The 25,963-nt window shown below is 40.7% G+C and overlaps 1 protein-coding gene across 5 annotated transcripts in view; it reads left to right on the plus strand.

The window, feature by feature from the left end:
• The window catches only part of SCAPER (S-phase cyclin A associated protein in the ER), a 166,049-nt gene that overhangs the window by 134,939 nt on the left and 5,147 nt on the right, over positions 1-25,963 (plus strand). For all 5 annotated transcript variants that reach the window (XM_055805663.1, XM_055805669.1, XM_055805684.1 and 2 more), the window contains exons 28-29: positions 6,360-6,597; positions 9,674-9,823. In XM_055805663.1, coding sequence (XP_055661638.1) covers positions 6,360-6,597; positions 9,674-9,823 — 388 coding nt within the window. The remainder of the gene's footprint in view (positions 1-6,359; positions 6,598-9,673; positions 9,824-25,963) is intronic.

The following is a 25,963-nucleotide window of genomic DNA, read 5'->3' on the forward strand; positions in this document are numbered from 1 at the left end:
GTCCAGTAGCAATGTGCGGGACGATAGCCTTGTTTTCCAGAGTTTATTATTGTATCTATGAGAGATATAAAGCCTATTTTGGGTCCTGGAGCCCTGAATAACACATATGGAGTATGCTTGGCTTGTAAACACAAGACAGAAAACGATGAGCAAGCATGGAATTCAATGAGCGTTAATAAAAATATGGCCATGCTGCCGCAGCTTACCCTTCCCTAAAAGCAGGAGTGAAGACTAAGAGAATATGTGGCAAGTCCTTCATCAGCATAGCAAGGATCTCACTTACATTCCTGTCTTGTCCTGTACTGCCCAGCGTTCTCTGTATCCCTTTTTTCACCCATCAGTCTCTGCAGCTAAAGATTTCTGTCCAAGAAGTGCAGTTGTTACGCTGTGGAGGACTGCGGTTAATGCCTTATTTCATTTTTGCCCAGTTCGTACTAACCAGTGTTAATACGAACAGCAGGAGGAAACTGTCGGCAGTAGTGCGGTGTTGTAGGGGTTAACCGCTAGGATTCTCCCTAGGAGCAGTACAGCAAACTAGCAACAGCACCGGTACAGGGAGAAGAATGAGTTGTTCGTAAGGAGAATACTGCAAATAATAGTCCCTTCAAATTATGTAGCTTCCTGGGACATCAGCTTTTTCAGAATTTTGCTGTTTCCATGATGTAAGAAATGCCTGCAAACTCTCTCGTTAATCTAGGAACACGGAGTGTCATGGCAGTACTGTAACTAAATTGATAGTTACATGTTATCTCAAAACAGTGGTGGAATGCACACAAATCTGGGTCAGCAGCTGAGGAAGCTGTGGATTACCAGCCGCAGTGGCTGAACGCTGCAGGTACCTGCAGTTCGGTCCAGGAAATAGGGACTGTCACGCTACAGGTGGGAGGAGGTGGCTGGTCTGTGCTCAGTTTTATTACAGTAATTAAGGTAATGTCTGTTTTGGCTGCTGGCTGTCTAATGAGATGCCAGTGTGCCTGGATGCTGGTTATGCTTCTCGCCACTTACAAGGGACAGCAAATCCAGCAAGTACTGTGAACTACCTAAAACTTGTGATTGAAGTTACTGAAAGGTTTCAAATCATCGCTTGTACACAGTACCATGATTCCTCATGTAACAGTGTGAGTTATAACAAGGTCTGACAGGTGCTAAATACTTCTTTATGCTTCTTTTATTACTATTTCGCCTCTTTATTTTGACATTTCTTTCTAAATAAAATAGTTTGGAAGCAAAAAGTACAGACGATAGTTTTTAAATCCTAATAATTAAAAAAACCCGAGATTATATTCTAAGCCTTTTGAAAACTCATGTTTCCATTTGGCTCCATGTTTTTAATCAGCAGTATATATTTCAAATATACAAACATCATAATGTATACCCCTAGAGAGGCTTGTCCGCTTGTTAGCTCAGTCAGTTTTTAAAACAACGTATTTTCAGATATAAACAGTTTTTTCCTATTGAAGCTTGAAGAAATTGTAGTTTTATACTTGCTCTGTGGAGTATGCTGTTTCTCATCAAGCTGTATTCAATTCCTGTTTTTAATTGATAGTGGTGTATTTTAAGCAAGGAAGTACCACTGTTTAATATCTTTCCTGTGATAGATATGTCCACATTTTTAAGTTCTTAAACCATTTTTGTAAGTCGTAAACCCCATATCAATTGCTGAGACCCCTTGATGGCAGAAGCTAAAAGTCTTAACGGCAACTCAGGATGAAAATTCCCAGCATTTCATTAAACTTTTTAAAATCCTGCAGGTTGTTTGACCATAATGTAAATATTTGCCTGTTTTTCTGTGTTAAATATAGAGACTTGGTAGAGTTTGAAAGCCTATCTGTTTTCCCGGGTATATAAGCCAATGTAAAAAATCTGGTAAGCCTTGCTTCCCTTTGGTGATTGATTGGGGGGGTTTTGTCCATGCTGACTATTTTACTTTGGCAGCTGTTGCAGACACAGAGTAAGCTGCTTTAAATAGGAGAGCTGAAAGGAGGCCCATGTATAAGAATCTCCTCTCTTAACTTTAGTTATGGAAAACATAGGTTTCTTATATGATGTCCTCATCTGATGATGGGAGGGGTTTTATGGGTTTTTACTTCAGTCTGTGTCCTGACAGTTAGCACTGAATTTTCACTGGGCTGATCTTTGAGGTGGACCAAGAATCTGCTACATGTATGAAATCCACTGTTGTACAGACTTGATGAAATCACTGAAATCGGCATACACAAGGGTTCAATGCTTTATTTTCCAACATCTCATATACCTTTTTTTTTCTATTTTAAAGCCTACAACCAGTATGAATAACATCTTTTACCTTTTTATTGTAAACATTTAGGCTTAAAGTGATTATAACTGACAGTTAAAACCAACAGGAACCAGTGGCTTGTTCATATACACATTAATTGTAATACAGGCAACATCAAGAATAAACATTTTTAGCAGTTCCTTCAATCCACCAAACCTAGCAGACAGATCTATTTATTTTTTGAACAGCTTTGTGCTGTGGTATAACTTTAAAATTCCTGCTCTTTTCTGTTAACAAAAAAAAAAGCTTGCAGCTTGAGTTATTTTACAGTTGACTTTTTTATGTATGTTTTGATTCATTCACTGCGCCAGAGCAGCGCAAAATGGTAGAAGGATTTCATCCAGCAAAGTAAGCTTTTTCATATGGAACTGTTTAAAAATAATGATGGAGTGAGAGTCGAAAGCAAGCTGACTTTAACCTTTGGTAATAATGGTCAAGTTTGTCATCGCATATAGTCACAAAAAATTCTGTGAGGTCTCATACACGATAATTAATTTGGAGTTATCATTTGTCCACGAGCGCTTTTTCATCGGTTGTATACTGTTGAAAAAGCTAAGATTGAAATTAGAAATCCTGGTTGGCAACAGGAGCTGTGCTCTCACGTGATACTGTGGCAATAAACATTCTAGTTGTTTGAGAGTTAGTTAAGTGATGGTTAGCACGTTTGGCTACTGCGTTCTGCAAATTAAATAATTGGACATCAGAACATATTATGAAGTGAGGAAGACCAAGGTGTCCACGGACATACAAAGGTGTAAAAGTGGTGGTCCCAGACCTCTCCCTCCTCATACAGCCAGGAGGTTCGTTCCTCGCTTGCAGCCATGTTCACATACCAGCACGACTTGAAACTGCAGCCGGAACCTGCATCAAGGCACAGCTGGTGAGGCAGGGTGGCTCTGCTAGCGCCATTCACACTTAAAGACCACAGAGCCTCAAAATGAAGAATTTGGGCATGGATTCTGGGCGTAGGAAAAGGAAAGTAACACCATAAATTGTTGTGCAGCATAGCCCCACCCAAAACGCACTTAGAGCTCTACTAGTTTTCCACTTTTTTTATTCTTCACAGAGTAAATGTTACGGTCATTACGAGTGTCACAAACCACCAGCTGAATGTTTGTGGTTCTTCTTTTGCAGCAGGTAAATGGCATCAAATCATAGTTTTAATTCTTTTTAATTTACTTCAGCTTGTCTTTCAGTTGGCTACTGCAGGATTAAGCAAACATCCCATTTTTGGAACCTGTGCAGTAAGTTTGGCCACATTTGTCTCCAGCTGGCTCTGGCAATGCCTGCTGCCTTGCAGAGTGGTGGTGGAGGTCTGGTGGGGACTGGTGGTAATGGGTTCACTTGTGTAACAACACAGATCCTAGAAAATGGGCACAGCTGTGTTGCTTTTGTTCTTACCTAAAGTTCTGATTGCTTCTTTCAAAGATTTGTGAAGTAATTGTGCAGTCTTGTGTGAGTTTTGTACAGCATAGGTATCACTGAGAATAGGGCCAGGGCACCAACCCCTGAGGCAGCAGCAGAGGATGCTATACTGAAAGGCTTTTTCGGTAGCAGCAAACACTCACAGACTGGAAATAGAAATAACTTGGAAATAAATGGTACCCGTAAATGCTAATTGCTGGTACGTTCATTCCTTACACTTGTGTTCTAACTGATAAAAAATAGATGTGAGTCATCTGAGCAGCTGCTTTCTAACCGTGAAGGTGTGAGTGGGCAGTGATGGAGGCAGACGGGTGCGAGAAGAGTGAGTTGCGTACAACCCAGATACCACCCTTGGTACTCACCTGGGCTCCGGGCTGTGAGAAGAGCCCTCAAAGGCTGTGGGGAGATACCTCGTAGCCTGAGTGCTAAAATAACCTTCCTAAGTCTCCTGAATCTTCCCTCCTTCACCCACAGCGCGTTGTCCTCCTCGCAGGAGCTGCGCACTGTGTCCCCCCCAGCTGCCAGGCGGTCCCCGCTGGGGGCACAGCAGGAGGCTGCTGGCAGAAGGACCCCGCTACCAACCTGGCACTGCTCAGGTTTTTAGTGCCCACTCGCTACCGTACAGAAGACTTGCATCCACAGGAAAACGCAGAGGTGCTGGCTTTCCGTTGGCTGTTACAACTGCAAAGGTGCTGGTGGTCCTTCTTCATACCCCATAACCCCATACCCCATACTCCAGCATAACCATGGTTCCTTCTCTCTTAAAATATTTAAGCTGTATTTGAAGTTAGCCCAGTACCAGGGCCTTCTTTGGGACACAGAGAATGCAGGTTCATTATCTTGCTCTGCCAGTTCGGTGCGAGGAAGCAGTGGCGTGCTGTCACACACAGAAGTTCTCACTGGCAGACAGTGGTGTTGGGTGAGGTCGTGCTTTCTTACCTGCTTGTTTTGCTTCACTAGAAAAAGCGAAAGTGACAGAACAAGATGATGATTGCCAAAACCTGGTGGTTGCTGAATTCGTGGTTTAGTTGCTGCACTGAAGACCAAGTGGCTATATCATAAAACACAGGATTAGCCTGGCAGGGGTCTGTGTGGGAAACCCCACTGGAGCGGAGCGCAGTGTGTAGCAGGATCGTACAGGGCGCTTCTGACGCCGATACTGAAAAGATAACTTGGAGCCGTTGTGGCAAGGAAGAGCTCCTTGCTGGTTCTGCTCAACAATATTCTCAGCCCTCTGAGTGTCCAGTCTTTTCTGTGTTAAACTGAGGTCTTCAAAGTTACAGACTGTTTCAGAAAGTGGTTCTTGTTTCCACTGCTTTACCGTTTACTTTGCTCATATCACCTGGCATATTTTCCTTTAATTATAAAAAGGATATTATATAGACTCAGTCTTTGTAGTCTCTTTTGATATTGACACTTCTTTTTTTTTCTCTTTTCTTTTTTTTTTTCCTTTTTTTTTTTTCAAGATGGAGACACAGTAGATGACGTAAAGACCAGATTTGATGTAGCATATCTTCAGTGTTACTGTTCAACTGTATCTTCATATCTTAGTGTTCCCTTTCATTGCCAGTATAGACTAAATGTATTTCCATAATGAAGTTCAGGTGATTTACACGATGGATCTGAATTAGAACTCAGAGTATCTAAACCTCGTTGAATTATTTTTGTGGTTTATTTTGTATTTGCCTGTTTCCCACACATATTTAACTTCCAGAGTAATGACAATCTTAGTCTTCCTCTAGTAGTGACTGTCCTGCATCATCTTCTGGATTATTAATAATGTGAAAAAACATGAACCGTGCAAATCATGGAGGGATTATGTTAAGTGCTGTTGAAAGTTTGTATGTGAGAATGGAAAGGGCATCCTGAGTTACTTGCCTGTCTGTCCTGATATCCTTGATAGCCAAAACCCTTCGCCATTCTGTTATGTGCATACCCAAAAGATGCCAAAGCAGCCCAGTTTCCATTTGTACAAGCTGTGATGGTTTCTGTCAAGCATTTCATGCTTATTTGTGCTTCGCTGCCCTACAGTCTCCCATAATAACATCTGACTGAAACAAGTAGTGTGTTTTCTTAACTGCTCAACCACTTCATTCGTAAATTCCTACAGAACTATTTGATTAAGATCATCTGGTCCTAGTAACTTACTTTGCTACTTAGGTAGGCAGTGTGTTCCAGTGCCCGCAGCCCGTCACTGAGGCAGTGAGAGGCTCCAGTTCTCCCACTCCCCTGGTTGCTGTTGCAAGGAAGAAAGACAGGGGTAGGCTTCTGACCGAGACAGAGCTTGCTTGAAGCCCCTGAAGTGCTCCCAAGCCTCCAGCTTTAAAGATGTTGACTTTCTGCACGGTCTGCCGCTGGGATTGTGAACCCGTTTTGGGAGCAAAGACACCAGGGTGTGGAGAAAGATATTTAAAGATACAGCTGCACTGCAATTAAAGAGCGCATGAGACGGTGCCCAGATTATTGAAAGTGTTTCTGGAAATGTTGTGGCTTCTTGACCCGTTAGACATCAGTTTTTTTCCTTTTTAACAGTTTACTGTTTTTCTAACATATGGCTTCTTAGAAGTACTGCATCCTGGGCAGGCGGTCTCCCCCAGTGCTGCTCTCCTCCTCAGATGGCTTTGTGTTTCTTTGACAGATCTTGGAACATATTTGACAATACACGTCAGGACCCCACAGGACTAACGGCAGTTCTGCAGTCTACAGATCTGGTTGGAGTCTTGCATATGCTGTACTGTGTTCTTTTCCATGGGACAATTTCAGATCCAAACACAGCAAGTCCTAAAGACAGCTATGCAGCGAACACGATCCAGGTTGCCATTCAGAGTTTACGTTTCTTCAATAGTTTTGCTGTTCTGGATCTGCCCGCCTTTCAGGTAACAGATGTTTTAAAACTTTTACTTAGTGTGCAAATGTTGATTATTGCATATACTTTTGGACTAAGTTTCATCTTTAAGATCTTAGTTATTGAAGGAACTTCTGCGATTAAATGTTTAGGTTTTCTTCATGCATAGGATTGGTAACTGTTGTTATTTCCCCCATGTAGCTGTGGCTAACAAATTTAACCAAAAAGTAAAAATGTAGAATACATGGAATGCTGAATCTGATCCATTACTACTTCTGTTGAAAACACCTCACTTTTAGCATAGTACTTTATATATTTGATAAGGCCCCAAAATGTAAGAAAATCTTGGTCAAAAGCAAGAAATCAGTTTTTCTAATGTGAAGCATATTATAACTACAGTTTACATTTGTCAGTGCTTTCAGTGGCCACTTGCTTTAAGGTTGTACAACTGAAACTGAAAATTACTTGATAGGTTGTTTTTTTTTTTAATCCAAATGAAATTTTATCAACCAGAAATTTGAAATCTAACTTTTTGTAATTTCTATTCATGAAAAACAATCCAAAAAGATTGCATTTAAGAGTCTTGAGAAGGCAAGTCTTTTCTTACCTTTTTGGTGAACAGATTTCTAGTCTAAGTGAATCATTTTGCCATACAGAGAAGATACAAATACCAGTATAATTCTCAGATAAATTGGCAAAGCTATTGATCGTTAATATAAAGCACCTGTCAAAAAGCATTGCTTTGCAAAACACGTTCAGTAGCGTCAATCTTATACAATCCATCAGAATAGGTTTCTGTTTCATTTAATGTAATGTATGTCTAAGTTATACCACACTCCATCTGAAATGCATTAAACTCAGCAAGAGCTTTGCATGAGTAAAGAATGTAGTATAAGTCTCCTTCAGTTTGTGTTTCTTGACTTTGATTTTTAGTACAGCAACAAGTGATTTGCACGTAGCAACATTCAGCTGTATAGATGCAGCTACAGGATCCAGTCCAGTCAGGTTTTCTTTATAGGGCACAGAAACAGTCTATTTACTGGAGTTTGATGTAAAACAGCTCTTAGGTACACCATCAACTCCCATTTCTTTCTGTAAATGAAGATGTGTCAAAGTAGTTCTGTTCTACAGCTTGTTCGGTAGCTCTTGGTTAGAGACTGGTTGTTTCTTTGTTGCTGTAGGTAGGACAAGTATATACCAGAGGAGTGAGACTTGAATTGAGGCAGGGGGAGCTTGTAGGGGAGCCATAGCTCTGCCTGAAGGGCTGCTCCCTGGTGTCTCAGGAAATTACTATTAATTTTTAAAATACAAGCTTCTACTTACGCTGCCTGTATTTTTCCCTCTACCAACTACCATTCTATCTGAAAATTTATAACAAACCATCAGCATTAGTTCCCAAATCCCATGATCTGCATCAGTTTGTTCTACATAAAATGGGGCAAGATAATAATTATTGCATGGGGAGTGGTAGAAAACTAACCAGGGGCGATTACTTGATTCAGTTCATCGATGCAGGGCTCCGCTCAGGGAGTATCTGCTTGGCTGTCTTACTGGATTGTAAGCGTAGTATTGTTTGTGGTGGACAGACACACTTGTGTAGTCTCAGCAGCCATCCCTGTCAACGTATTAATGTGATTTGTTTCTGTAATGTTAAAAAAATCAACATACACCTGGGGCAGTTTGCTGTCCATTCTGACCTTGTGGGCTATAGGCTAGCAGACAGCAGAGGAGAAAAAGCGTGGTTTATGTACTGTCTGATTATTATCTCTAAGGAATAGTTTTATCATGTAATAGTAGGACTATAGAATAGGGGGGTTTGATTAGCAGAAGAGGTCTGGTATTCTAGAGTTTGTATTAGCACAGATGGCTCATGGGTATATATTTCATTTAATTTGACAATCTAAACAATTGAAAGATGGTAGTGAGAAACAACGCAGGATCCTGAGCTGATATTAATTCTGGCTAAAAAGGAAGCATAGTTTCCTTGAAAAATTAGTTTAACTTTTATACACAAACTCAGGTGCCCTTTGACCTGTTGTTATCAGGGAAGGTTAAACCCTGAGTGCTAGGTCACAGCATGCGTGGACAGCACTAATTAAATAAGGGTGGACCTGAGAAAATGGCATTATGTGATGTAAAGCAGTAAATGGTGGCTGTATTGTGCATTAAATTTTGAAAATATACTAACTTACTGGAACGCTTGAGGTTCAAGATAGCGAGAATCCACAGCTGAGTATTTTAAATGTCAGTGATTGTACTTTTGCTGGGTAGACTTGCTAAAATTAAACCTTACTACTGTCTGGGATTTATATATATGTACTTAACACAGGCTACAAGGTATAAAATCAAGAAAACTCTTAAATGAAAGAGATTTTCTCACAGGCCTGCATTGCTGTTTCATTAGAGTTAGTAGACTGTCACGCTCATTCCTTGTGCTTTAGTTTTCCCCTTTGACCTTGTGTCGTTCTGTCTGTTTGACATGTTTATTAAATAGAGGCTGTAGGCTGCACAGATAAAATCTAATTCTGAATCTCTACATTACAGCAATTTGCCTCCTTTTAGAAAGCATCCTAAGAAGCTTTGCAGCTGAGTGTTCTCTCCTTTTGGGTGCTTCAAACTTTTTTTAATGTTTGAAAAGTCATTATTTGTTATTAATCTTTGTATTCCATTCAGAGCGTGAATTATTAATGAGTAATGCATTTTGCTCCTTTGCAGAAATGGGGACCGTTTGGTTTCTTTTGCTTATTACTGAGAAATAGTGCTAGCATTGAGTTTTCCTGGAACATTTAATGTGTGTCAAATGAAATGGTCAGCATAGTGTCGCACTGAATGTCAGCTAAGCAGAATCCAGTTTTTCCTGTGTCCCTTTAAAATTTGCATTTATTCTTATTTTTCTGACTTTTAATGCTATAGTCCAGTTGTAATTGGTAAGTTAATGAAAGAAGAGAGCTGATTCTGTCCTCCTCCAAAGTCACCACAACAAAGAATCTAGTCTATACTTTGCCAAAAAAAAAATCAAAGGGTAAAATTGATGTATATATAATTCACACAATTTCTGTAACGTACTGCTAGACTGTAACTTCTGTTTCTTGGCCTGTTTTTTTCAGTCTATTGTGGGTGCTGAAGGAATGTCCCTTGCATTCCGGCATATTATCAGCTCTCTGCTGTGGTACTGTTCCCAGCATACCTGTGAAGGATTGCTGCACGAAGTCATTATTTGTGTGGGCTATTTTACTGTAAACAACACAGATAATCAGGTAAGGCAAATGGAAAATGGGATCAGAAGTTATCAAGGGGCACATTCAGTCATGGATCCCTCAAGAAAACTAATCCCCTCAATGTTGTTTTTGAAGCGCTTGGGATTCCTGTGCGCACAAATGCATGTGTTTGCCAGAGAAGCTGAAGTTGCATCTTGACACAAAAACATCAATTTTATGTGGCCGTAAGCAAACTCCATATTCTTCCACAGACAATGATGCTGACATTGCACTGATTTTAACTAGCCTTACCCGCTGCCAAGATATACTTAGCAACTGGTATTTTTAATTCCAAGTTAACTTCATGTCAGCTCGATCAGATGGCTGTGGTACCAGCCAGCCAGGCTAGTCTGCCATGAAGACATGTCCTCAGATGCCAATGTAACCTTCTGTAGCCAGAGCCCTCACTGAAGTTTAAGCCATTCTTTCCCTTGAAGCTTTTTAGTAGTAAACCAGATACTCTGTTGAAGAAACAGCAGAAATTCCCGTTCAGCTTCCTTGATTGTTCTCCACTGTTGTCAGTGGACTCTGTAACCTCTCTTGCTAGCATATAAAATAACCCAGACACAAAACTTCAAAAAATATTTCAAATATTTCAGTCTTAACGAGTTTCCTCAGCTTATATAGCTTCTCAGGTTGTATTGGGCAGGGCAGAAGTTGGCACTGGCTTTTGATGTGACTCTGGATGTGTAGAAACTGCGTTATGGTGCCTACGTCTTTGCTATGATAAAATTGAATGCTGCATTCTGTGAAGTTACTCATTTTGTTCTCTCTCCGTACTTGTAACACCTGGTTCCCGCTTTTGTTCAACTTCTGAGGCAGGAGTTTAGGCGGAGGAGCTCAGTGCCCTCGCTTAAACTGACGAGCAGAAGAAAAAAGCGTTACAACTTGTCAGCAAAGGTTTAGAGAAAAGCTGTCCGATAACGTTCTTACAGTTGTTGACTATAATTGGAACGTTATAATATCTTGAAGCTGACAGTGCTGTCAGAAGTATTATATAATTACGTAATGTAATTATATAGTAATGTTTCTGTGGCCCTGGCCACAGCCGGAGGGAGGATCCTGCAGCCTTCCTACCCTGTGCAACCAAGCCCTATGCAGGACCTGGAGCTGACTGCGGGCGATACTTTTTAATATGGGCACTCTGCAAACCCGTGTGGTATTGCTGCCATTTTCCCACTGCTACACAACGGGGCGTGCTGGCATCCAGAAGTGCCAGCAAGCAATGTTGTCTTTTCTCTGCAGTTCAAAAATGTCTTTTCTGGCACACAAGTATAAACAGATGTGATTCATTGCGTGGAGGACTTGCAACTATAAACGTGCCAGGAGTTAGCACGGCAGCGGGATTTCCTACCAGCAATGTCGGAGCGGCCTGTAGCGCCTGTCACTGTTCAGCACTCCAGCCCTGGGGTGCGGGTCCAGCTGCGGCGTGCAGGCGCTGTGCCGTGCCACCAGCTGGCTACGGTGGCTGCCGGCAGGCGGTCAAGAGGCTAAGTGTGTGCAGAATGCCTCTGTCTGTGGGCATGCTTCCCAGCTGGTGACCTTGCAGTGTCTTGGAGTCTTCAGCTCATGCCCTTGGGGTTGAGATCAGGTGCCATCACTGATCTGCCCCTGGGCTGAGTTAATTTTCAAGATTAAAAAGGTAGCTTCTGCAGCTCTGAGAGTCAAGTTTAGGCCCTCGGTTAAACAACCTCAGTGTGTTAGTACTTTTCATACACTAAAAGCGGTCTTTTATGGTGGTTCGCTTTGGTGGTATTGTCTCAAGAGACGTCATGATGTGCTTAACTTTTTATGTAGTTGCTAATGTTCCAAATTAATAGGTTTTTAACAGAGGAAGTGGTATTTTGGTCTGAGGTTTTTTGTTTAAGAAAACATTTTGAGAACCTGAAGTATTCCTCACCTAGGTACTTGCAAAATGTGGAGAAGATTTTTTATTTTTTTTTAGTAAAAGGAAGTATTTTTCCTTTTGCTACTAGGCAAAGCAGTACAGCTTGCTTGGAGTCATTATTTTCAGATACTATGAGTGTTGTGACTTCTAGTAAAGGTATGATGCCTTTCATCAAAAGGGAAGTGCTTTTTATTCATTCAGTTGTGGTTTATTTTTTTATTAGGTTACAGGCTTCCAGTATTTTTCCTTTGCTGTTGATCATCTCAGCATCCTACTAAAAATAAAAAATTGGTCTCACAGTGAAAGTCTTCAATTATTAGGCTTGAAATCCTGGAAAGAACAGCATAATAAAAATAGATACACCAGACTTGAGGCATGAAAACAAATTTCCGTAGAGCCTAGTGGCTCTTTTTATTTAGAATTTGAACACACTTTAAAGGAATCAGTAACTGACATATTTCAAAGCAGATTCACATTATTCCTGCAGTCAAATGTACATTTGTTTTGAAATGTTTGTAGTTTACATAAGTCCTTTCCTCTTTAAATTTCTGTTCCTTATTACAAACCTTTGTATGTCTTCATTCCTTTCAACTCTCAGAAAAAAAAAAAGAAAAAAAAAAAGAGTAAATAGTTGTTTGGAGTTTCCGGTATGCCTTTTGTGATACCCACATCAACAGATAAATATACAAAATGGCATACTGGAATAAAGAAAAAAGGGCATTATATTGTTCAAAAAAGTTGCAGTTTCCCAGTTTGGAGAATAGATAGATTTCTAAAAAGGAAATTTTACAGCCTGTCAACCTCAACATTGACCTTCTGTAGTAGTACTGTGATTTAAGTAAGTGAATTATTACCACTATGCAGTCAAAATAATAAAAGGGCAATTTCCTAAATATTTCACATTCATAGAAGAAAATCTTCCAAGAGCATCATATGCCAATCATTTAATGTAATACAGGTTTGTCTGGGTTTATTACATTATCTGCAGAAGCCTTTATATTTAGTTGAATGGCAGATTAAAGGAAGGTTCTTTCCCAGCTTCAGGCTCTTACTTCACTGCAGTTCCCAGGAGCCCCAGACCAGAGTGGGGCCTCACGGTGGGTGCTGCACGCGCAGCGACGGTGGCTGGGGTCCCAGCTGGTGTTTTCACCGTGGCTGGCTTTTGGTCCAGGCCCAAGTGATTCTGTCGAGGAGCAGTGAGGACAATGGATTCCTAAGGAACACATTCCTCAGTGTTTTGTTAGCGCTTACTCTGTTTATTTTAAAAAGACTACAGTTTTTCTGACTCTGCCCACATACAATATATTAGTAATATTCCTTTCCTTTTTTCATATTTTAACATTCATAAAGGTTTTTCAGGGCAGCTGCTGTCACTGAAGAAATAAATCAGTTATGAACTGAAAATTTCAAAAACCAAAGAGTGTTTCTTTAATATTTTAAACTCTTTAACATCCTTAGTCAAACCTAAACTGCGCTGTCTGTTCTCTGTTGGCACGTGAACTTCTGCTTGCTAGAGTTCAGACGCCTGCCTTTCACGAGATGGCATCCTGTAACCATGCCACGGCAGAGCTTGGCTTCATTAGGCATCTGCTTTGCATGAAGTATGATCAAGGAAACGGAATCTCTTTTTTTGGCCACCATTTAATCTCCTAACAAGCCAAAACAGGTCCCATGATACTAAGGATAGACATGTAAAACTAAACTGCATAATAAAAATAATGTCCAATCTTTCAATGAGCCAACCATACTATATCAGACTATAGGATTACAGTTTCTAATTAAAATGTTCCTGTTACTTAAAAATATCCTTCTATTTCATTACATTTTTATTTCCTTTCATTGTTTGATTTAATTATTATAATGAATATAATTAGCATGTGCTGTCAACTCGCTTCATTTGCATATTATATTGGATAATTGAATGTGGTCCTGTAATTAAATTAACGTGAATGACGGACGAGTTGGCTTCTTTCACATTGCAGTATTGGGAATAAAAATCTTTCCGTAGTCATTGCAGTTAGTGAATATTTTTCATATGAAAAGTCATCACAGATCAGATCCTCAGACTCAGCCTGACCGGCTCCAAAAGAAGTTGCATTGTTTGTTTGTATTGCTGTGTATTTATTTAAATAAAAATAGCTTTTGTTCTTTCAGCCTTTGACACAGACTGTATTTAGAGTGTTCTGGAAAAATCTCACTAACTTTTGGGATTTGTAGGATATGGAACTGTATACTTCTAAACTCTTGAACTTCTAAACATGTTATCACTAGCTTGCAAACCAAAATCTCTGTGAAATAGCTAGGGAAAAGCGTATGCAACTTCTAAAAACTTAATTACGAACTTAGGGTTTGTAGATAGAAGCAAAAACTTATCTTAGAATAACCAATACAATTGGAAAAATTTGGATACACAAACCACATTGTCCTTGAAGAAGGGTTTTCATCCCTGGAAGTTTGTCTTCCAGTTGCCAAAGTCTAAATTCTCTGTCCTAGACACTTGTGTCCATAAGCATGAGACATTATTCTTACTGCACACTTACAAATAATTGAAATGTTAATCTCTAATAATCCATATGTTGAAAATATGTTGAAAATACAGAATTAGATTTGATAGTGTTATTCACATACTAGAAATTTATCCTTGCTATATAAATGAGGAAAAATTACCACAAGGCATGTTTTGGGCATAGTAGGCAGCTCCAGTCAAAGGAATGAGCAACAGTAAGATTACAGGATACTCTGGGAGAGGGATTTCTCCTATCTTAAAAATGGAAGATGTCACATAGCAGTATCACAGGTATAAATACAATGTTGAAAGAAATTAAAACATTGTATGGTAGGCACAGTCCTGAAAGGATTGTGAAAGTTAGAACTCATTCCCAGCACAAAGCAGGCATGGTAGATAGTCCCCAAGAAAGGCTTCACCCTGAGATTGTCTTTTCCCTTTTTTGTTAAATGATTGGTTTATAGTTAGATTTTCTTACTTTTTAGCTTTTTGTTTTCCCATGTGGCAAAGTCTTACTTCTGTCACAAAATAGCAGTACATTTCATTATTATGCAGTAAGTATATATCACATATATTTGTCTTATCTATGTATGTGACACATATAATAATGATGGTTACACGTACCGCTAGGTTGTAAGGGACACTTAGGAAGTGGCTTTAGATTAAAAGTTCCCTTCTGTAGGGAAATTCCTTTGTGCTTTTGACAGTGTATACTGGAGTTTCAGTATGTGGCTAGTTTCCGCTAGTGTGAAAGTGAAGAAAAATCCCCACCTTTTAAAATGGAAAAATTCTGAAAATTAGAAGTTGACAGGAAAACTTGGTAGAGCAGTTATAAAAATAGATGTAGAGTTTCCATATGGGTTGTTTACTAGAGGCCATCATTCACCTTTCATTATTTATGTTGCTTTTGGGGCTGTGGAGTGACTGGAACAATTTTGATCTGGTAGGTGGGGTTTTTGGAAATGCAGCACAAGTAAAGATGCAGGAATTGGTAGTTATTGTGTAGTTAATGTCCATATTTCTAAGTAAGTAGTATCTGAAATTACTTAATTCTGATTTTGTTAGTTTCTTTTCAGAGGAGGGATTTTTAGGAGTGATGGATTTAATGTTGAGGTTGTGGGTTTATTTCTTCAAATCTTAAAAACTATCACCAAAAACCACTAGTCTTTTAAAGCTTTATAGGTTTGAACAAAAAAATATGCCTGGTAAATTTTGTGGAAGAGCTGATTTCAGCGAGTGATCCATGTGAAGTTGTAGTCCTGACTGCCATTCGGGAGCATCGCAGTGTGCGAACAAAAAAATCCCCATAGGATTAAACTCACCCAGTTAAAACGGAGTACATTAAAGCAGACCTGTAACAAATGCTTTTCCTCGATGACCCGTGCGTACCCGGAGCACATGAAGTCACCGAAGGGACGGGTGTCCCACCGGTGGTGGCACCGTGGGGCAGGCAGGGGGCACCTCTTGCTGCCGGGGCGGGCACCGGTGCCCCGGGCTGCCAGGGGAGCTGGGTCTGGCTTAAGAATGATCGATGGCAACACACATAAAACGCAGCAGAAGCGTGTAGGCCTGCACGTGTCATGCATCACATCTTAATTGTATTTCTAACATTCCCAAATGCATCCCCTAATTATTTTTTTTCTTAAATAATAGGGTGTGGGGAATAGAATTTAATATGAGCGAAGGCTTGATGCCCAGTGGAGTGTTCAGTTTCAGGTCGTGGTGGCTGGGAGATTCCTGTCGGGGGGGAAGGGGCGCGTGTGGGAATTATACGAGAAGTGAAGCCCTTGGGTGTCCCTTAAAACCGAGAACACGGACGAATAAACCTGGCGCCCAGTGCCACGGAAGCCAGCGCTTCCAGCACCCTCAGAACGCGGCGCAGCTCGGGCTAGGGCCCGGCGGGCGAGCGGCGGGCAGGCGGCCCCGGAGCGCCGGCCGCGGCCTGTGCCCGGGCGGGAGGGGCGGAGCGGCCCGCTGGGCCCCGCGGAGGCCCGGCCACCCGGGGGGCGCTCAGCACCGCCCCGCTAAGGGGCCGCCCCCGCCCCGCTAACGGGTTGGCACCGCCGGGAGCACACGGCGTCGGCGGGGCCCGGGGAGCTGCTGCCGCCCGCGGGGCCCCCGCCCGGCCCCGCCTGTGGGCCGCGCCTGCTGCCCGGCCGCGCCCCGCTGCTGCGGGCGCTGGGGGGGGTGCGCGGGGGGTGGGCTGGCCGCCCGGGGGGGCCGCTGGGCTGCGGGAGGCCGGGGCGGTGCGGGGCCCGTGCGGGGGCAGGGCGCAGGGAAGCCCGGCACGGGAGCGCTGCGGGCACGTCGGCCGCCCCCCGCACAGGGCAGCGCGGCTCCCCTCGGGGCGGCCCGGCTCCCTGCTCTGCCTGGAGCTCGGCCTCGGCCGGCCCTGCAGCGCGTCCCGCGGCTCGGCGTCCGCAGCCCTCAGGCGCGGTCAGACACTCACACCCGGCAATTCACCTGGGGGCCAGAAGGGGAAAGGATCTAGTGAGCAGATGCAAAGGCTGTGCAGCTGGCCTAGGGTAGGGCTGGGGAGAGTGGCAAGAAGAGCTTGCTTTCCAAGAGGGAAAATCCTCAGGCACAAAAAGATTTTACGTGGTTTAGACTGTAGTATCGTAATTTTTCACACCTTCCAGGATTTTGACCCATACTCGCTGTGTTGCCGTGGAGGATGGCAGAAGCCTCTGCCAGTAGTTGGCTGATTCTGTCGACTAAGACCCTGTTTCTTTTCTAGCCTTTAAATCAAGAATTCTTCGTGCACATCAGGTGTTTCATCTGTGTAAGTACGCAGAGAGCTGTGCCCAGGGCAGCAGCTTAAATTCGCAGGTAGAGTGTTACCAAAGCTGAAGATGTTATCTCAGTGTGAAGGTGAATCTTCAAACGCAGAGCAGGGCTGCAGGGGCTGATCCTAATCGTGTCAGTGTTGAGAATAACGCCTCAGGATCTGAGACGTGGCATGATGGGGGGTTTATTTGAGTTTGCAGAATACATGATTCCTTCATATGATTGATGTATAATAATATTCTCTGATGAAAAATTATTAGGCCAACACTTAAACATGTAAATGTCCTGTTAACGTTATTTTGGAAGCTGTGAAGCTTACCATTTTCTAGAAAGCGATGATACCCAGCAATTTAACAAGGTACATAAGTGTATGATTAAGCATGAGAGCAACCTCATGTTTAAACATTTATTTTTTATGTTAATATGTTAAATGTTGAAATGCTATCATTTTTAAAGTTAGGCTTTTCCTTAATACCTTTTCTAGTTTGGGCATTAGATTACTGTTCTATCCTGTAGCCTGGGCATGCGTTAAATTCACAAGTAGCCTCAATCCATATTAGAATTGTTTCCATTCTCCTTTCATCACAGTCTAATGCAGCTTATCTTTTACAGTATCTGTTTAATATTACTTATTTATTGCTGACTTTATATATATGTACTTCATTTGTTATCTTGTAACTAAGGTGACTTGTTAGTTGTCTTGTTATCTTGTAACTTGGGTGACATTTTTTCCAAGAGCTTTGTACACAGAACTTCTTTATCTGGATTTCCTTTCGACTTTCGACACATTTTTTACATCTTCACTGCATCACTGTGTTTGTATTTGTCACTGTCCTATCCTCAGTGCTTAAATGGCTTAGGATGATTACACAGAAAGTGCACAGGTAATTTTTTCTTTGTTATGTATACACAGAACACAACTGAATCTGCGTGCTTAAACCATAGACTAGCTCTAAAAGGACAATGCTCATAATGTGGTTTATAGGAAGACTAACTTTTTCTGAACTCTGTTATCTAAAAGCTTCCATGTGATGTTAAAAAAAATAAACACTGGAATTTTTCAAATAGGCAAAATTCTTATTTTGAAATTTGAATGTCGCATTCTGGAGCACTGTTTTTGCATGGAAATGGTGCTCTGATTCCTGATAAATCTAAGTAGGAATTTAGAACATTCCTTGCACAGAGCCTTGCCAATAGTGGAGTTTGCAAAATGGAAAGAAAAGAGCTTGACCTTAAAACAGAAGAGCGTAAGTGGTGACATATTCTGCTGATTAAATACTAGCGGTATGAGATCTGTTTATATAGAAGCAAAGAAATAATGCAGATCTAACTTTGAAGAGAAACTCTGGACTACTAATATAAAGACTTATTTCTTTTTCAAAGTTATAAATAACCTGACATCAAACAAAAGGATTCAGCTGTTTGATGGAATACTGTAGTTCCAGAGATTAGATGAAGAGTTCCTGTTCAATGAAGTTATTATTCGTTTGTACAGATTAGAATTGGCATTTATATAAATGATAAATAGAAAAGAAACATTAATAGTTCCCATACCGACAGTACAGTTTTAAGATCCAAATGTTTATAATGGCCACGTTCAAGTTTGGACCCCTAGGTCATACAAGATACTACAAGAGGCAAGGACTGCCCCTTAGAGAACCATTAGCTTTTTAGTCTGACTTATTCTAAGAAAATTGCATCTGAACATGAAATACATTATAGCAGAAGAGCACAGTCAAGTAGGAGAGTACATTTTAATGCTTCATTTTGTAAAAATAAGAGGAAATTCTATTGAGAAGGTTGTTTTTCTAGGAAGTTAATTCAGCTCACAGTGAGAATCACTGATATTTGTTTCTAAGTACCTATGGAATACATTTCATTTGCAGTTTTTTCTCTCTATGAGGTGAGGAAGGTTTCACTTCAGGAAGTTTTAAACTTTGCAAAGTTAATATTTAAGTGCATTTTCCTGTATCCATTTTACCTTAATGTCATTTTGTCTCACTTCTGATTGATAAAAGAGCTACAACTTCTCCTGCTTGGTCAGAACTACTGAAAACCACCAGCCTGACTGTGGAGTGCTAAGAATGCGACATTGTTTATCAGGGTTAGTCAGGCAAGAGTGGAGCACTGAAACAACTTCTGAGGTTTTGTTCAGATCTTGACGTTTGGCCTTTTCATGGCTACAGATTTCAGTTCTCTCCTTGGCAATCTTCCTCCTTTCTCTGGTATCTTAAAGCAGCAAGAAGTGATTTTTCTTTTCTTCTGTGGATGAACGAAACTGGTAGGCTACAGAAAGCACCTCAAAGTGACATTATCTGCCTGCTGCAGTGTTGCCAAGCCAGCATCCCTCTGCTGCTGGGGAGGCCTGGCAGAGCATGTGCGGTTCCAGGTGGTCAGATGGTAGCAGAGAGTTGCTGGACATGGTTTCTGCCTCCTTAGTTGGACGTCCCCCTACCTCTGCTGGTCTCATTTATGGTGGCTGTGCCTTCCCTAGCAGTGCCGTTGATGCCAGCGATGCATTTGCTCCGAAAGTTTCTGCATTTTTACATTGCATATTATGGCAGCATAAACCATGACATAATGTTAAGATATAGCAAAAGGAATAGAAACAATAAACAAACAATATGACCAAGTTAACATCTAAAGACATTCATGTTTTTAAATCTTCCAATGTTTTTGTGTAGTTGATTTCTGGAAGGCAGTGTGAGCCGGCAGGCAGAGTAACCACATAGCTGCTGGGGGGGATGCGGGACAGTTTTCAGGCTGCAGTGAGCTTTTCTGATATTTGTCATGTGGAAGGCGCACCTGGACACCTTTGTGTACAAAAGTGTTACTGGTGACTTCAGCGAAGTGTCAGCTTAACAAAAAGGAAGCTTTTGCAAAATCATTGCCTTAATGGTAATGGGAAATTTGTGACAGAGGAAATCGTGGGACCACACAACAGAATGAAAAAAGAACTCAGATAGGTTACAGCATCTGCTGGGAAAAGTACGGTGTTTCTATATGGCAACATTTAAATCATGTCTTCCAGTTATGTTTGCAAAAAGTCTTCAGCAAGTCTTCCGAAAATGAAACAAAAGCAGTGCAAGTACGCGCCCACATTCCTGAGAGAGCCTGGGGCTGGGGGCTCTTGTGTATATGCTGTAGGTCTTCCAGGGGCCAGCACCGGCCATGTCCCCCCAGCCCTGGACTTAAAGGACCCTGGAACAATGGATTGTCGTTGGCAGCATTGACTGCCGTGCCAAAATGGATGGGGTGAATGTCTTGTAGCAAATGCACCATCCTCTTCAGCAACTTCCTTTAACTTCCTAGGGAAGCTGCTTTGATGAGTTAAGATCTTACCCTGCTGTGGGCTCAAACTTGGCCTTGATAACCTGACCAGTGTAACTATGTGGAGGAGAACAGCTTCTTGCTAGGCTTAAACCCACTCATTTTCAACCTGGAATACTCTGATGAGTTGGTTTTTTAAAATTACTATTTTGTGGCAGTGCTGGGAAGTAACCTTTGAGGAAATTATTGAACAGACTGGTAAATATTATTATAATTTTAGACACGTGATGGATGTCTTGTACCTTTCTAAATCTTCAGGTAATCTTCAGTAAATGGTATTATAATTGATTCATAATATTATTCTTTGGTCTCGCTTAGTTTAGTTCACTGAGAACCTGGCTTTCTGAATCAGTTGAATACTTCTCAGTTCTTTCTTTTGCCTTTGCACAGACAAAAAACTTGCTGGTGGCTTTCTGTTCTTCCTGACCAGAAAATTAATTAGCCTCTTTGAAAGATAATTGCAGTGTTTTTGTGGTATATATGGACAGAAATAACTGATGTGAATGATGCCTTTCCAGAGCTGCAAGTGTCCAAGTGAAGCAAAACCTAAATCCATCAGTAGAACGAGACTAAATATTGCTCTAAAAATCAGCACTTCCACTCTGCAGTAATCCTGGACTAACTTTTTGTAGTACACAGGGAATGAAAAAGTTCTTGGTCTGAGACGGAACCATTTGGGGTTTTTTTGTTACTTGTCGCAAAATAGCTGACAATTTTTAACATACACACATGGAACCAGTGGAAGAAAATCTGTGATCATAATCTTTAAATCTCTGGAAGGTTACAGGCAAAGTTTTAAATTCAATCACAGCTTGGAAACAGAAATCTAGATTGTCACCAAAAAATTGCTGCTCTGTAGTTTAAAAAATGTAAATCTTCACAAGGCAGTTTGATTGAACTACTAGTTCTTGAAAACTTAATAGCATCCATCTACATTACATGTCAAATTAGGACATATGAATATATGAATTACATGAATATATGAATTGGCAGTTCACTTTGGCTAATATTTTTTCAATATTTTACATACAGTCATTCTTCAGCTTTCTAGCTGACATTTTGTTTTCCTAAAGAAAATCCTGTTCATTACTTACAAGATGCTTATAAACTCAGTTACCTGATGATGAAGATTTAGTTTCAAAGACCAGAGATTCTTATTTTAATTTTCTTGTAAAACTAACCATTGACTTGGTAAGATTTTACTTTTGATTTGACATGCAACTGCTGTTACATTCTGTGTCATTGCTGTATCATTCAAAAGGTCTGGATTCTTTTAGTTAGGAAGAGTTGTTTACTCTGCTTTGACAAAAATTCATACGTACACATGTAAAAGTAATTGTAGTTTTCATTCATAATAAAAGGAATATAGAGGAGGATTAAATGAAAGAAAAATATTTGTATATACAGCCAGTAAGTGGAATTAGGAAGTGTCCACCAGAACATCTTGCCCTTGCTGGTTCTCATGCAGAGGTTGCTGCTGTATGCCTGGGGTTATCGCCCTGTCCTTGTGAGCAAGGTGGGGAGTCATGCTTTTATGATTCTTGTTCTTGCAGGATCATGAGAAGGTTATTTTTGGGCCCTTGGACCTTCACAGAAAAATCAAGTGTCCTGCAGCATTCCCTTTGATACCCAGAAGATCATACCCAAGTTATTTGGGTCCATATGGTTTATTAGTTCCTCAGTAAAGGCCTTCAGTCCTGGGGGCATCTCCTTCGCAAGGTGCCAGGAAGCAGTGGCAGGAGAGGAAGGCTGCTGGAGCTGGCCTGTTGGGACTGTGAGGGAAGAACTGCAGGATCAACGATGGGATTATCCTTCCAGCAGTCAGTCACCTCGGGTCTGTAGCCAGACACCGTACCTGAGAGAGAGGGGAAGCCTTATCTCCCAGCAAAATTATGAGTTCCCCTCACAACCTTATTAATGTTCCATACCGCAAGGAGCTTTTAGGTTTTTGATTGATTGTCCTTTTTTATTGCCCAAGTGCTGTGTGGCATATTGCTGGCTTTTGTCATTGTAGTCAGTTTTGAAAGACTGAGTTTTATACTGCTTCAGACTTCCACAGCTCAAAGAATTGCAGCAATCGGCCAAGCAATATGCTATACAGTGAGTGTTGGCCCGAGGAAATTTGAGGAAAAAATGAATTCTGTCTAGATACTTTAGCAGTCGTGAGTCATGCTTTACTAAGTGATCATCTTCAGAAATACCAAGACAGTGGGATCGGGATGGTTATTGCACTTGTGAGTGCAGAGTGCACTTCCCAAAGAGTCACACGGGAGCATGGATTGCCTGCTAGGGCAGAAGAGACTGCCTGACCCTCTGGCTGTTGGAGATTAAGCACATTAGTGGAACCTGCAGAAGGCTATAAACTGGTGGGAGTGACAGAAGATAACTGATGGGCAACCTTGAAAGGTGTTGCTGAGTAAAAAAGTTCCCACAGGTCATCACATCAGTCATTGTTCCGGACAGTCAGCTAGTGTGGCTGCACTAGGCACAGCATGCGTGCTATAGGAAAGCTGGAAATTCACAGAGACCTCGCAGGGAAAAATGTTTTCTTAAAGGTGACTTTAGTAGAGGTTAAAAATAAGCAAAATCGGGTATTATGGTGGCGTATATTGTGCAGCCTTGCCACGTCAGCTTACACGGTGTAGAGGTTGCTTCAGTCCAGCACAGTAAAGCATTTTAAGATGCTCTAGCCTCTCATTTTCAGCAGGCTTTGACACTGAGAGCAGACGGTGCTGTTGGCCAGTGTTTTCTGGCATGCTACTCAGTTCCATCCCCACGCTCTGTAACACGGACTCCACCTCAGAAACGTATCAAGGTCTTGAGTTTGGCTGGGAGCATGAAGAGAAACTTCATTAATTCACCATGAAACAGCATTTCAGAAATGTATTTGCTGTGTCTCTTTGCTGTGCATAGTTTGGGTCTTCAGGGGGTTATTCTAATGTTTACTGTGTTGGGCCAAAAATAAGCTAAGCTAAGCAGGTGCACCTTGTTTGCAATGTATTTAAGCTAAGCACAGGCAGATCCAGTAAAGCTGTATGAATATCTATAAGTTTTAAGAATGAGCAAAATTTTTAAAATGAAATACAGAAAACAAAAGTTGACTGCTCTGGATTAAAAAAAAAATGTAGTTTGTACTAATTTGATAGGTCTGAATTCAGAAAAAGAAAACCGCAAGCAAATATTAATGGAACCTAGGCAAATATCTGAAGTTAAGCAGGTGCTTAAATGCTTGGCTGTACAGAAATACAGTGATTTAATTAGGATCTTGTTATGTTTGACAGGTATATCTGACTTTCAGGCTAGAGAGAGAGCAACAAGAAAAGCTAAATCTAGGTAAATATACCTGGATTCCAGTATGTGGCAGGAGGAAAAGCAAGCTTTCTGTGCTGGATTTCAGTAAGGAGTTTGTACCTTGTATTAGAGCATTTTGTAAGATGAGTATTCCAGGCCTGCAAAAGTCCCTGGGATCATTAAGCCAAGTGACTGTTTTTTGTGTTGTGTTTTTTTTTTTTTTTTTTAAAAAAAAAAAAAAGGTCAAGATAAGTCTTCCACCATAAAGAAATCATAGGAAAGTTTTAGTTTTTCTTTGTTGATCATCTGCTAAGTCAAGTGCTGGACTTCACTTTCTCCACCAGCTGGCAGCGAAACAAGGAATACATCCTCTGCTAGAGGTTTATTTGTTTGGGTTTTTTTCCAGTAAGGGGTGACTCATGATTATTTTTTTTTCCCAGAGTACATAATATAGTGTATCAGGTTTAGTAGCTGCATTAGTACAATGAGCTGAAATCATTAAATTGATTCCACATGTGATAAATACCAGGTTAAAACAATCCGCAGCCCTTCTATATGCCTTCCTATCTTTAATGTTGATAAAACCATAGCAGTAAAAATGTTGAAAATAAAAATATAATGAAATAATAACTCCATGGAAGCCGTTTGGGTATCTGCACTGTTCGTTTGGCAAGAGTTCACTGATTATCCATGGCATTTTTAGAACAGGTAATGGAAGTGTGAAATGAAAAATTAAAAATCCCAAAAACTTCTTTTCCTCTGCCTATTCATCAAGTGTACAGTGGCCATTAAAAAGAAAGCAAGAGTTCTGTTGTTCTGTCCTGGATCATAAATACAAATTGTAGTTATTTTACTACAGTCACAATTGATTTTAAGTACTTTCCTGACTGTAGAATTCACTATAGAAAAACATGGACTTATATAATAACCTCTCAGGTGAATTTAAAGTACAAACAGTTATCACAAACTGGAAAGGCACCCTCTTGCTTACAGGGTGGTAGCCAGTAGTTAAATTTAGAATCATCCACATGTTTCAGTGATATTTTCCTCAAAACAGTGCCCAAATGTATGCTTAATTGTCTCATAGTTGGCTGTCTTTTAAAAATTCCTCCTGTCTTAAAGGTCATTAAGACATTTCTACCAGCATTTTGAAAGGTTTTCAATGTCTTTTTGGCTGGTGAACTGAAAAAAATGCAAACTACTACTTTGTTGATCTTGTTTTTAATCTCAACTGCATTATCAACTGAGAGTATGCTCTGAAGGTATTGTTAAAAGTGCTTTGAAAACTTGTAAATCCCTGTAATTTATGTTCCTGTGGTCTCAACTGCTTCTTTCTGTCCTTCTGGTTTTAATTTGAATGCAGTCTTGTCTGGGTGTGTACCTGTAAAATTGTGTTTTTCCAAGCACAATTTACAGTCGTGACCCTAAGTTTTACAGTGTTCAAACCTTATAGGAGCTTCCTCCTATGCCGAAAAGCCAACTTTGGGTCAAACAGCTCTTTCATATTATAATTGTTCAATCAAGGTTACTTGGAACAGATCCGATTTTGGCATTTTTTAGTTTATCACAAAGACTTTATAAGAATATCAAGTAAATTGGAAAGGTTCCTTTCCCGGGGACCAGTAATAGCATTGCCTTATTTCTTCAGATGTACACAGTTGTAAACTTAGCCTGCTTCATGACAACAGTCCCATTTATCTAAACAATTCTCCTTTTAGAGTCAATGGCACTGATAGAAACTGAGATAAGAAATACAGATGGGAGGATCTTTCTGAGTCTCTACTTACTGAAACTCCTTGCTGTGCAGCTTACAATCACCTTTTCTTTTTGGTGCCTGAGAATGCGTGGCAGACATCTACCATGAAACAGAGTCCTCTCTAATTGCCAGAGAGCACTCCAGTAAAGGATGATCGAGCTTTGCAAGGGTTTTTACAGTCCTGGTGATCTCTTTCTTGATCCCCCCCCCACCACCACCACTTACTGTGTTTAAATGGCAGGGGTTGGAGGGTTTTGTTTCATAGCTCTAACTTACAGTATTCCTTTCACTATAATTCTTTGTCTTTTGAATGAAGGTATTAAATTAGTCTATTTTATTGTAATCTGCAGATTAATCCCCTTTTCATTTACTTACTGTCTTTTTGGGTGATACAGGAAAAAGAAGTTTCACAACTTTACATTCTTTGTGTTCCCCTGCAATAAAAATAATACTCGCACACTAAAACAGAAGTTGTTTGGACTAAATGTTATAAGCTTTACTTTTAGTATTTACTTCTTTGCTGTGCTCATTTTTTTAGCATGACTTCAACATCCTTGGTGGTTACCAGGAAGAGAAGAACAG

This window comes from Falco peregrinus, chromosome 1 (genome assembly GCF_023634155.1).
Source record: "Falco peregrinus isolate bFalPer1 chromosome 1, bFalPer1.pri, whole genome shotgun sequence".
NCBI classification, from domain to species: Eukaryota; Metazoa; Chordata; class Aves; order Falconiformes; family Falconidae; genus Falco; species Falco peregrinus.